The 13,401-nt window shown below is 40.3% G+C and overlaps 1 protein-coding gene across 3 annotated transcripts in view; it reads right to left on the bottom strand.

Moving 5' to 3' along the window:
• tbc1d22a (TBC1 domain family, member 22a) overlaps positions 1 to 13,401 on the bottom strand; it is a 172,056-nt gene that overhangs the window by 66,939 nt on the left and 91,716 nt on the right. For all 3 annotated transcript variants that reach the window (XM_087830307.1, XM_006780559.3, XM_006780558.3), the window contains one exon: positions 7,919 to 8,025. In XM_087830307.1, the coding sequence (XP_087686433.1) occupies positions 7,919 to 8,025 (107 nt within the window). The remainder of the gene's footprint in view (positions 1 to 7,918; positions 8,026 to 13,401) is intronic.

Below are 13,401 nucleotides of genomic sequence, written 5' to 3'. Positions count from 1 at the left end.
TCCCTTTTCTTTCCCCCAGTCAAGTCTGTCCCGTATTCAGCAAGTGAAAATAAAATAAAGAATAAAAGGTGAATCAAATGGACCATTACGGCAAAGCTGGGATGGTCAATTTGGTAAAGAAAATCCGTTGGGCATCTTTCTTCGCCTTTAGACAATAATTCTGATGGCAAAAGAGCCAAACGGGACAGGCAAAAAAAAAAAAAAAAAAAAAAAAAAATTTTTGTATTTCATACCATTTCATTACTCTTTATTTGGTCGTAACTTAACTGCAGAAGCATTCATGGGACCAGCGCTTGACAATATATAGTTTCCTCTGGAAATAATCAACTTCGGCGTACAGTGCACGGTGTGTATATAAAATCCTGAAAGTGCTGAAAAAGCTGCCCAATATTATTCCTGCTGAGACTTTTAATAAAACTTTAATAAACTTTAATAAAGCATTCACGACTCCACAAGAAGGAGAAGTTAAATTTAAAGCACCAATGCTGTGCTTGATGGGGGGGAATAAATCTACACTTCCAAAGTCTGCATCATAGCACAAAGTAGCATGTCCAAGCATGGCACTTTAACCTAAAAGGGGTTAGAGACATTTTCATGCAGGACCTCCATTTGTCAAGACAACCGCTGAAGTATTAACAAGTTCACATCCCAAGGCGAAATTAAATATCTCAAAGTTAGGTCCTGTGCTGGGAAAATACATTTAAGAGCCTGTGCTGCAAAAGGCATATCTGCAGAATTAGCATAAAAGGCAGGTTTTCATCTGCTGGCTTTAAAACTGAGAGCCCTCAGGGGTGTGCTGGCGGAATAATGGACTTTTTAAACTTTTTGACTTCATTTCCCTCGCTGGGCATGGCAGGTAAGACACAGGCTCCCTGGCTGTGCGGGGAAGCCACATACTGTGGCTGCTAGACAGCAAGAGATGCAGGTGGGAGCTATCTGTGCCGTAAAATGACAAATATTAAATTACTCTGGCTTTGACTGACCGTTTTTATTGCAACATTAATAATATATTATGGCCCAGGATTAAGAAGACATGTTTAAATCAACAATGCAATATTAGCAGAGATGACGGTTTCATTTAGATTCATGGAAACAGGAGATATGGAGCAATTTTAACAAGTTAAATTAGTAAAGTTAGCCAGAGGCGCTGTCCAATTTAGAACAGTGTAAGACTAATTGGCTGCTAGAGAGAGTGGGGCAACAGGCGGGCAGTCTAACAGAGTTGTGTGTCAACTAGTGAAATGTAGCCATTTGTAGAACCTTTTTTTTTTTTCAAGGAATACATAAATTCATTGTAATTCTTACAGTATTGTGATGGTTCATGTATCAACTTAGAGATCCAGGCAGGCTTAAAAACACTTGACTCGTATGACTAGAAAATCAAAAAGTAATAAATTTAGGCCCATTTGAACAATTTCTTCTAGGTAAGTAACTCAGTTAATTGTGTCATGTTTCGTTCATTATGTCAGAAAAATGTTAAGTGTCTTTTCCTAATTGCTTTTCAGTGGAGATGAACTCAAAGAAAGATGTGAAGGATAATATCAAAAAAACTATTAGACTCTTTAGTCCATATATTTAATACATTCTGTTTAATGCAGGATACATGAATATCACTTTATGATCAAGGTTGATCATAAATGAGAATAAAGTATAAAAATTCACAGCAGCTAAATGAGCATGAGCGCCGTCCACTTGTATTTCTCGTTCCTGCTAAAGAGATGATCCCTCTTTAACTCCTGCCTCTATTAAGCTTTTCAGTGTATCTTAATATTAAAGACCATCATAGAAGCTGACAACACAGCAAAGCCTAAATTGAAGGCACAACCAGAGCAAACTGAAATAAACTAAAACCTTGAGAAACACTTTGTGAGAAGCAGATTTTAGTAAAGTAGCATAACAGGTTTAACACGAGAGCTCAAAATGTAACATACAGGGAGGTTATAAATCCCTGTATGTTACTCATATATTAGTGGGGTTAGCCGTTATGAGCTATTTGCCATATTGGTATGGTATTTATAACAGCTAGTGAATGAAAAGTAGAAACACCGATCAACTATGGTATGATTGATGTTGATGTTGCATAATCTGTCCACCAGATGGCAGAAGACCAGAAACACAACCAGCTGATCAAAGCAGAGTCAGGAAAAGAGCAAATGAGCAAATGAGGAAACAAGGACTTGTTGTGAACATAAAACAAAATATATATATTTTTTAATTGCACTGACGCATTATCTTAGTAAGTAACAGTAACAGGATTTTTAAATCAAATATCGGTATTGGTCTAAAAAATCCGATATCAGTCGGCCCGTAGTTTAAGCTGGAAAACATAGCAGGCACATTGATGTTTGCTTTTGTGAACCATCAGCTCTTATCTGTGCGATGGTATTACTTCCTTTCCTTAAATTAAAGAGTGGGCCTTTTAAGATGGAAGACGGAAGCTCCTCCCACACATGAACAGTGGCTTGCAGAGCTCATGAGGTTTTTACATTTAGAAAAGATGAGATATACACTGGCAGGTTCAACCACCAAATTTCTTAAGGCATGGCAGCCATTCCTGATGTACATGGAAACGTTTAAAATGACCACCTTATCATGACCAGATGCCATATCTCTATATCACTATCATAGTTAACTGTACTCTGAATGTCCCTTATACATTTTATTTTTATGTTTGTTTGTTGTTGTTTGTTTGTTTTTTGTTGTTTTGTAGGGGTTTCTTTGGTTTGTTTGTTTGTTTTCCTTTTCTATTTCTGTTATCTTTTGGGGTATTGTAAATACTGAACAGCAAACTACTTTATGTTCAATGTTTTGTTATTAACATGCTGCTGTGACTGAAAATAAAATTTATTTAAAAAAAAACAAAACAAAACCGTAGGAGACAATAAAAGAGGCGCTGGAGAAGCACGGTGGACTGTGCGCCGTTATATGGTTGAGGCAGTTGTAAATGCACACAAATACACAAGTGCGCATCCACTTAACAGCACTTAATAGGTCACGCCAAGACTGATAAATATCAATCCTCAATCATTTAACCATCGAACTGCCATTCACTGTCCAGTAGAGCAGCGTGTGTGTGGTAGTGCACACATCAAGAGCACATGCTCTTAACATGAGCAATGTTCCTTTTAAAATCCCAAGGGGTTAAAGAAGGCATCTGTCGACATTTTTATGATCTAGAACTGTGAAGACTAACAAGAGCGGTCATGTTTCCTCACAAAATAAATTGTCCATCTGATTTTGTAAAACTTAAAAATTAGAATAGCCTGGATCTCTCTAACCTATCTTTCATCCCAGCATGCTCTTTAGAGGCGGGGGCTGCACTGCTGCCAATTAAAACTGCAGCTCATTAGAGAAGCCGCTTAAGTGAATTGACAGCCAAAAATACTCTGTTCACTTTTAGGTGAGAGAGAAGCGTGGTGGTGAAGCACTAAAACCAGAGCTAATGGCCAATTTACAGTTTTAAAAAAGTATTTCCACTGTACACCAGGTAATTACATAAAATAGCAAGAAAAGCACAGCAGCTGTGGTTCATGGATGGATGGAAGAAGACACATTTCTCTTCATGAAATTTCCCAACCATTTAGTGGTTTTCAAACATCCCCATTTAAAAGTTTATTCTGCATTGTTATGCAATTAAACTTTAAACACTTTGCACCAGTTGGTTCAAAACAAGTTGACACCAGTGTGGCGCAGGCTCCACACAAAACACTGGAAATATAAGGTGCTTAGAAGGCAGCTCGCAAATGTAATTGCACAGACAAACTCTGCCACCCGCCAACCCTGGACCCCCACCTTCATGGCCGCAGTTAAGGCTAATAGTGTATAGTGGATGTGAGAGGGTCTAAGACGAGGTCAGAGCAAGGATCACCAACTAATTATGGCGCGGAGGCACTCAGCCTCCGTCAGATTGTTTAGAAAGCATTAGGGGGGAAGCATGGGCTTCCCTGGTGCATTGCACATAATTAGTTTGGAGCCAAGGTCACAAACAAACACAAGCGTGGGGACAGCCATTCACATACCAACAGATACACAAAGACACACACTCTATTCTTCTCTCTTACTTCCTCTGCTCTGCAGCTCTCTGTCTTTCTCTCTCAGGGGCAACAAGGCCCAGCGTCTATTAATTTCCTGAATGAATAGCCTACCAACTGATAGTTATTTATGGTCTTTGTATTTAAATATGCTCCTTAATACGAATTACCTTTGGTATTTGATTAACACTATTTTCAATGCACAGATGTATCTATTAAACAGCATGGATAAACATCTGTTAAGATATTGCAGTCTTTTCTTTTTCTGCCTCAGAATGAGCCTCTGGAGGGTGACGGAGCAGAGCAGTAAGCATGATCGGCATGCCTAAAGGCAATGAGTCTGTGTTGTCTCATTTGACAGAAATCTATGCGTTTTCTTGTTATTTGTGATAGATCACAAACAAATTCGGCATCACAAAAGACAGTGATGTGTGATTCATAAGCTGCAGTGATAATAATAAATGACTACACAAAAAATACAAAACGAGATGTGCGAAAGAGGCAGGGTCCATAAAGTAGTCCTAAATGGGGGTGGGTGGGAGACTATCTTTATAACTGTATTTAAAGAGAAAACAGTTGCTAATAAATTGAGAAGTTGTTTCTTTTTCTGACTTTGATGGTCAAATATCAGGTAATGAGTCAACTGCTTTAGCCGCACAGAGGCTCAGTTTAAGTGCAGCTTTTTCAGTCGTCTGGCAGCGCACATCGCTCTGTGTACAAGTGTGATATCAGGCGACATGTACAATAGTTTACAAATGAAACACTTCAGTTAATCTGGATGTATCCAGTTAACCTATTGTCCATGTTAGTGATACTAAGGTGCGTGTTGCCACTGTAGCTACACAGAGACGCCAGAGGAGACGGCTAACAGGGCTAAGCCGCCCATAGAGCGGGATGCCTTACTCTGATACTCCAATTAAATATTAAAAGCACCAGCAGACTGTGGATAGTAAAACTACATCCCCATCCCAATCTCAGGTGGTGACACAGATTAAACACTGGTGTTAAAACCACTGGTACAGCAACAAACTGGAGAAACTGTGTTTGTGTGCACTTTGTTTTGCAGGTCAAAACAGAGCAGATTAGCTGCCTTATGCACTACCTATGTAAAATGTAGTGGTTCTGATGAGAGGATAGATACTGAAGTGTCTCTTAAACAGCTGTTTGGATATTAAACACATTACGGGGTTGAAACTTTTATTCATTTGTATTCTTATTTTGCTTTCCCCTACTTTTTGCTACATATGTGTACTGTTCCAATGCTGGGTGCTTATATCATATTAAACACGCCTATTAATGGCCAATGTTGAGGGCAGCATCTGTAAAGGTAATCCAATCAAGCTCAGGCTTCCGACTGCTCTAAATGCTCAGTTTCAGGCACTTTTTTCTATTCTCGAGAGTTGAAAACAAAATATGGTCATCGCCAACACACGGCTCAGAGGGGTAGCCAATCACAAGAAGGGAGAATGGCCTTTAAAGGAAATGAGCCACAGGAAGAGCTGAAAAACTGCATAAATAAGGCAAATAAATAGGGCATGAATATCCAAGATTAAAATAGGCAACTGGAAATAAGCCTAATATTGATTTCACTTTGGTGAAAATTTACTACCAAGACTCAGGGTGTTGTCCTTTACCCTTAAAACACAAACAAAAAGCATATTGCCTGGTAAATATACTTTAACACTTACTGCAGTGGCAATTCTCCTAAGTGTTACTTTATACTACAGTCATCATTCCCACTGCTAACACTTGGCAGATGTTTCTTTTACTTTGCCAGTAAGTAACAATTACAGCTGCCACGGCTAACAGTAACATCTGACCCTGGTATCATTAGCATCTCAAAAGGAGCTAAAATGCTGCTGCTTTGAGATGAAGGGAAGTGGGCTGGCTACTTTTTTTTTTGATAGCACAAATGACTTTTCAAAGAATTTAATTTTACAACACAGCAAGAAATAATAAAACATATATAATATATATTTCAAAATGGATGCAGAATTGGGGATGCTAAGCAACAATGTTGCTATTGAGGGCAAATGTACCGCCAGCCCAGGCAAGCACATTTAGAATTGACAGATGGCTCAACCATGACCGCTGAGAGCGGGTCGATTAACAGAGCTCGTGGGCAAGACGGTTTGGGAAGAAATGATGAAACAAAATGAATTTTGGTGATGTGGACTGTATGCAATTATCTGCCCTCCAGACACTCGGGCACGCTTTAGAATATGCAAGACAATCACATTTCTGAAACCCACACAGAAAGACTGTATGTAATGCTTACACAAGAAGTCCTGCCAGCTTTGCAACAGAGAGGAATACCAGCCCACCAAAACGCTGGAACATTCCACACAGTCTGTACAGCTGATTATCTCAGCTGTTATTTTATGCACGCACACAAAGCAGAAGAAAATCATGCTGAAGAAAGAGTTATGGTGTAAAACTCTCCCTATGTAGTTGAAAGATGCAATTATTTTTCAAATTAATGGTCTATAACCAAGGAAAACAGAGGAAAGGTGCCGTTAGGTGGGATTTATGGTCTGTCCAAACTGCGTGTTGGATGGTCAGATAGTGTTGCAAATCCCCGCTCCATCCACATTGCTCTAATGTCAGGTAGCTACTGGCTGAGTCGTCCATTATGTGCAACCCTCTGAAACCAAAAATTCACAAGCAACTACCACGCTGTATGGAGATTAAAAAGAAGCTGAGCATTGTCATTCTCTTTGAAGGCTGTTTTGGACTTGTTAATCAAATGTTCAACCAAAGCATAATTAGTGTTATGGTTTACTGATGACATGTCGAGCCACTCCTTCATGAGAGCTGGGCTTTCAGTTCAACTCTCAGCAGGACCATCTGGGAGTGACCAGAAGAAGTAATATAATCCAGTCCAGAAGTTACATTAATAAGAAATGAGGCAACAAAACTTTATATTATTAAAAAAAAATGGTAAAAACAGGAGTTAACTGTAATGAACTACTGGCTTATTTTAATATTGTTCATCTTAATTAACATTTTTATTTATTATGTTTACTAATTGGTTAAGAATAAGCTTTTATTACTTCTTTGAACATTGTCTGGATTGTTTCTGTGAAGTTATAATACAACTTACAAAACAGCTACGAACAGCTTTTATGAGTTATGAAGTTATTTATAAAGCCACTAAAAAACAGCTAATTTTAGGCACTAAAATGGTTAATTAAAACAATTATGGCTTGGTTTAAAACTTACTACTTTAAAACCATCAAAAGTCACACAGGTATGTGACATCTTGGAATGAGGATGTTATGTTTGCTGATGTCATCAGTATATAACCCTGAGCATCTCTTGTAAGCTCTGCATAACTCAAGTACAACATGCAATCAAGAATGAATTACCTTTCATTAAACAAAGTTATGATGAAAATAAACAGATGTTTTGACATTACTTTTGATTAGTGAACATTATTAAAGATCATTTCATTGTTTTGATTCATTAACACCAACTATACAAATTAACTATCAACTGATCACTTATCAATGTAGTTGTTGGTAAAAAAGAGAAAAGAAAAGAAGACTTTTCACCACAATTTGAGCTCTTTTTGTGTGTTGACAAATTTCTGATTACAAGATACAAAACGGTGGAAGAAGAGAGGACTTAAATGTTGAACAACAGGTTAAACAACAGGTAGCTAGCTAACAAAAGCTAGCCAGCTGACAGATATCTGATGTCTGATGTCTTGTCAAGAGATTAATATGTGAACACTCTTTCAGTTCTTCCATCTCTGCTTAGAGTGATGACTAAAGAGGATCAGTAATATGGTAAAGCATCTGTTACTGGAAGTTCATGTAGTGGCTTTAAGACCTATTATTGAAAATGTTGTGAGGCAACCTGCACAGGCTGAACACACAGCTTACCTGGATCCCGTCCAGCAGTTTGCTCATGCACCAGAAGCTGTCAGCCTCAATATTCCTCAGAGCCTCTTCCTGGAGACTGGACACGTCAAAGTTTTCCACTTCCTCCTCTGGAGAAAACAAAATGAAAACGACGACAGAGCGTAAAGAATTTGCTGCTTATGGGAAGGAGACTGACAGATAAAAAGACAGTGAGACGGGCCAAAGAAAAAGAAGGGAAGTTTAAAAAAAGACAACAGGAGAAAACGGGAGAATTCAGGGGAGAGATATGGCGAGCAATGCCAGGTTCCCAGCACAGCATGGGCTCTGGCATAAGCCTGTCACCATAAACCCTGACAGGGGAACAATACAGCCATAGGTGCATGGAGAGGACTAATTCAATAGGGAGAGTAGGAGCAGGAAAGAGGTAAGTGGGTGGGTTACGAAAGATGTAAGGAAATGAACGAAGACGATGACAAATTGGAGCAAAGGTATAAAAGGGGGGATGAAGCAGTGAAGACGGTGTGGAAGGATGTAGGAAGACACTAAAAAGAGGCCTATTAGAGCAGCCTAATGATTATCATCTTTGAACAGCGGTTCAACCTTTCCCGTGGCTTCTTTGAACATTTCGAAAACATTACAGAGTTTGTGCACAAAGGACAATTTGTGCTTTTCATGTTGCAGACAGCATGAATGTATTTAACATATTTTTTCCGGAAAAAATACCCGAAAATTATCCAATTGAAGTTTTACTAGTCAAATTCATGCCAATAAGTTTGCATTTGAAAGGAGTTAGACTTTCAATCTTTTATCTTAGCTGTACGTCTATCCTAAATGTACCATTTTTAAACAGTTCAGTATTTATTGATGAATTCAGGGTTTTCACACGACCTTTGATGTAAACTCCTACTGCAGTGAGTTCAAAGGCAGCTGTGAAAAGCAAGGTGAAGGAGGTCAGGCGAGCTGAAACGCAAACAGTCTGCACATAAGTAAAGCAGAATTATGTTTGGGGATATATATTTTTAAACACACTGCAGGGCTGAACAAAAGAAACGATTCCTAAGCTGCGAGCACGCCGAGTCCCCAGTCATCTCCAGTGGGTGACTTCAACGATGGGTGTCATCAGATGTCATTAACGGCAGTAGTGTGTGACGGACTGCAGGGGCTCTGACGGGCTTCTGACAAGCCACTGACAGCCAGTGGAGAGGAGATGGGACGAGACTGATTAACAATGATCTACAGAGAGAAAGGAATGAGCGAGAGAGGGAGACAGAGAGAGGGAGAGAGAGAGAGAGAGAGAGAAAAAGAGCAAAGGCAAAGAGAGAGAGTGTGTGTGTGTGTGTGGTCATATAACCAAAACACTGGTCTACGTATTTGTGCGAGTTCCTATTAAACACTCAAATACACATACACGCAGGTCCTGCCAGCTCTGCCTGGTATCCTTGGCAACCTCAGTGGAATGTTGTCAAGGTTGTAATGAGCATGCTCCGTCTGACAGACAGACAGACAGACGGACAGGGAGCTGGCTTTGGGCCAAGGCTACAAAGCTGCTAACAACTACGCTGCATGCTCGTGGGTGTGTGTGTGTGCTGTCTCATTTGTCTTGTCTGCTTAAAGTCAGGTAAGGATGGACAGAATGTAGAGCGAGAGGCTATGCTTCCTTCATTTCAGTGAGGTCTTTCATCCCATTACATCAGGACATGTCAACGTGTCCAGTAGCACAGAAATCTAATTTTGTTCACACGGCTACCAGATCTTTAATACCAGATATGAAAGTCGTCAGAGGCTTTTTTTTTTTCTGATTAGATGACAGTACAGTTTATTTTACCCCAATACTTATAATGCAAAAAGAAAAAGAAAAAGAAAAGAAAGAAAAGAGAGAGGAGACGTACTACAGCCAGAGGGCAGACATAGCAGTCATTATTTGTGCAAACATACAGAGATATAATCGCATAAAATCCCATCTTTGGCAAGAGATCAACATAAAAGAAAGAAAGACAGAAAGTAAATCAGCAATGAGAAGTATAAACATATCGAGAGAGGAAGAGGTCACCCACTGAGGAAATGTTACCACTCCGAGACATCTGATGAGATGAGAACTCAACATTTTTCCTCAGCTTAAATTGAGGCCACGACAGAAGTCAACTACAATCAACCGGACCGGTGTTTGAGCAGCTGTTATAACAGAGCAAAAGTACGCAATTTTACATCTACAGCGATGCAAGAAACAATAACTTTAACACAAACTCTGTAAAGAGGGAACACTGCACAGACAGATGTTACTTACGGCTGGTTAATATGGCTAAGTGCCACTAATCCTAAAGTAAGTCATTTAAACAAATACATCAGAAACTTCACCTTTCTTGTGATATTTGGTTTTAAATTCCACAGAAAGAAAATCAGCAAACCTAAATGAACCAAACCCGATGACGGGGAGCCACAGAGGTGAGGATAATATATGCTGGTAGATCATCAGGGACCGCGGTTTGTAGACTAGTTTAATTTTATCAACGGAAATTATTCATGCATTGGCACTGCTTTTCAGCAGCAACAGATGGAACACCAACCATTAAAAAAGTTTGCCAGTCATTTAGCAACCGCTGTTTTGTTTTGTTTTTTTGGTCAAAGACACAAATCTATAACCAGATGACACACAACACAACACGACACAACTACAACTGCTGCTTTGAACTGCAATTTCCAGCTTAATTATTCAAGACGCTGAATTCTGAAGAAGACAGACTCTTAAATTAGGTAGCAAAGCAACCGAGACAAAGGCAAACAGACGAGACAAACACCCAGCGATAAGACTAAGGTGATATATCCCCTCATATTTCCAACATCAAACCTTATGTGTCACATTTGTTATGACTCTCAGAATTCTAAGTGCAGGCCTGTTATGTAAAAATGACACAACTGGGGAAAGCATTATGCTGGTTTTGTGCAGCTGGGACAGCACGGGGAGTGATCTCAGAACAGCAAAAACGTGCAATCTTTGTGTAAAAATGGCTGACGACGTTACAGCACAGGCATCTCCTTGGGCTGCAGCAGTTCTGAGCAGCGACGATATTAAACCTGTAGCTGAAAAGATTAATTTTGTACAGGCTCACCGGTACTTGCATGGTGCCACTGCTGATTATAACAAGCTGATGAAAGTGCCACTGCTTTAGTATTCTGAGAGTCCCTGAGTATCCCAAAATCCTCAAATCAGTCTTTGTCGTGGCTAAGGTCTATTTGTTCTGTCACAGATCCAAAAGTAGACCTCGACTCTATGAGGGGCAGCTTCAGGTAGTGTGGTGGTTGTACTGGAACTGGGCATAGTTCATCAGAATAGCAAGACCACAGAAAAGTGCAGGCAAAAAGGAAAGAGGAGCAGTGCAGCGGGAGTACACTGAGGACTCAGTGTGGTCTATCGCAGGGCTACACTGCCCCACATGGATGAATGCTTAACAGCAGCCAAACCTCAGGTCATTTAATCAGTTTTATTGTCAGGTAGTCCAGACAGCTCTTTTTGTTCAGTGTTGAAAAGATAAAAGAATCAAAGCCGTGACCTAAATGTCAGATTATTTAAAACTCTGTAGCTGCCTCACTTGATCTGCCTTCACAGTAGCAGCAGTGTGTTTTGCTAACACTGGAAATACAACACAGATGGGGGGAAAAGTGAAGAGGGGGACCATTAGGCCACCTTTAACAACTAACAGACTGTAACAGTTGACCTGTCATCAAAAGACGGTTTTGCTAATCACTTTCATAGGATCCGTGCCTCAGTGGAAATTCCTTTAAGAAACTCTCTTGGTGATTATTCCGGGAGCTTTTCCTTCACACCAAGGACCAGCTGACAATACATGTCTGGGACATGATCCGTGTCTCTGAAGAAATGCTTCACAAATAAGAGCCAGGGGAATTTCTGGAAGTTCAGGCCTCAGTGAACTTCACATCAGTGACTGAGGGTTTTGGCTGCTTTAGTCCTGTGCAAATCCTGCCTGCACAATAATCTTTTGCCAAATAGTATTCTCAAGTTCTTCAGAGGCAGAGTGTCAGCTGGTAAAAGAGCAGGTCTGACATTCACCTTGGTAGGAGATTAGAACTAGTTTGATACAGCCAACTCAATGAAACACAGTGGCAGTGTACACAGAGAAAACTGGCATTTTGTGATCAGACTGGCAGAGCAGCACAGCGCACACAGACTGCAGACTTGGCGGCCCGGCCAAGGAGCCGGCACACAAAACTGCACACGCGCAAAACAAACTTACACGACAATAAAAGTGATTACAGAGCAGTAATTGCTCTACAACTGGAGACCATTTTGTGAGGGGATAACACAAGCCACGACGGGGAGTTATTAATCCATAAAGCTGAATTACTACCTTGATGTACAAAATAACCACCTGATGGTTTTAGAATATTAAGAAATTTAAGTGAAACTGTATCCTAACGAGACTCAGTTATTGCAAAAAAGTGTTTTGTGAGGTCAGAGTAGCTTCAGTCTCAAAACACACTGACTAATGTCGATGTCAGCGATAACAGCAGAGCTTCTGGGGGAAGGCCTGGGGTGTAGCCAGTAGATAATTGGGCCAGGATTTCCTCTGGTTATCTGACCTGCAGGTAAGCAACTACTTGTGCACCTGTCAGAAGGACTAAAATCAGACTACAAATGGAAACCAGACAGCTTCAAGTGCTAAAAAGTAATCTCTACCTACAGATTTTGAATATTTATATAGTAGAAGGTCTACCATTGCTAGCTGCGACCCAATAAAATGCTGTTTAAGCCTTCTTTGGTAAAGTCTTCCACAGCAGGAACGTGGTTTGTCAGTCAGCTGAGAAGGCACAAGGCTGGAAGTGTTGGAGGCTAAGTAGCAAATAACAACCAAACCTTTGTAGACTCTAGTAGACAAAAGAGAAACTAATCAAAAATCCTAAATGAGCCCCCAGATATGCTGAAATATGATCATTATTAATCCAGTGTGGGCCACTCAGGCAAAGCCTGGCTTCAACAGCACATTTTGTACCAATTCCCCTCGAGGCTTTTATGAAATGTCACATTAGCGACGCTGACAGCTGACTATCAAAACCCGATCACTCGGTCCCAGTGAACAGCTGTGTCAAATTTCAAGGAATTCCTTAAAAAGGTGTTATGTACATAAAACACTGTCTTTTATGTGTTGACCGTTTGTTGACAGTCAACACATAAAAACATAATGTGTCGGGCCCTGGCTTTCAGCGAGGCAGAGACATAATGTTTGAAAGGAATGTGATACTCGAGCATAAAGACGCAGTTATGGCCGGACATGTTTTATTTAGTATTCTAAACTGAATGACACCCATCAACCCAAAGCTGGGCCGATGCCCACGCACATAAATCCTCTCACACAGCCTCCTAAACTCGTGCATCAGTTTCTTTTTTCTCTACTCTCCCTCGTTCTCTGAGCCTCTCGTAGCACAGACGTTTGACACCTCTTCTGTTGCTTCCCTTCCTCTCCGAGCTGTCGCCCCGACTCGCTCTTTTA

Source organism: Neolamprologus brichardi, chromosome 17, assembly GCF_056152115.1.
Source record: "Neolamprologus brichardi isolate AB-2024 chromosome 17, ASM5615211v1, whole genome shotgun sequence".
Taxonomy (NCBI): Eukaryota; Metazoa; Chordata; class Actinopteri; order Cichliformes; family Cichlidae; genus Neolamprologus; species Neolamprologus brichardi.
The sequence above is the reverse complement of the archived record's forward strand: the minus strand, read 5'-3'. Positions and strand labels throughout refer to the sequence as shown.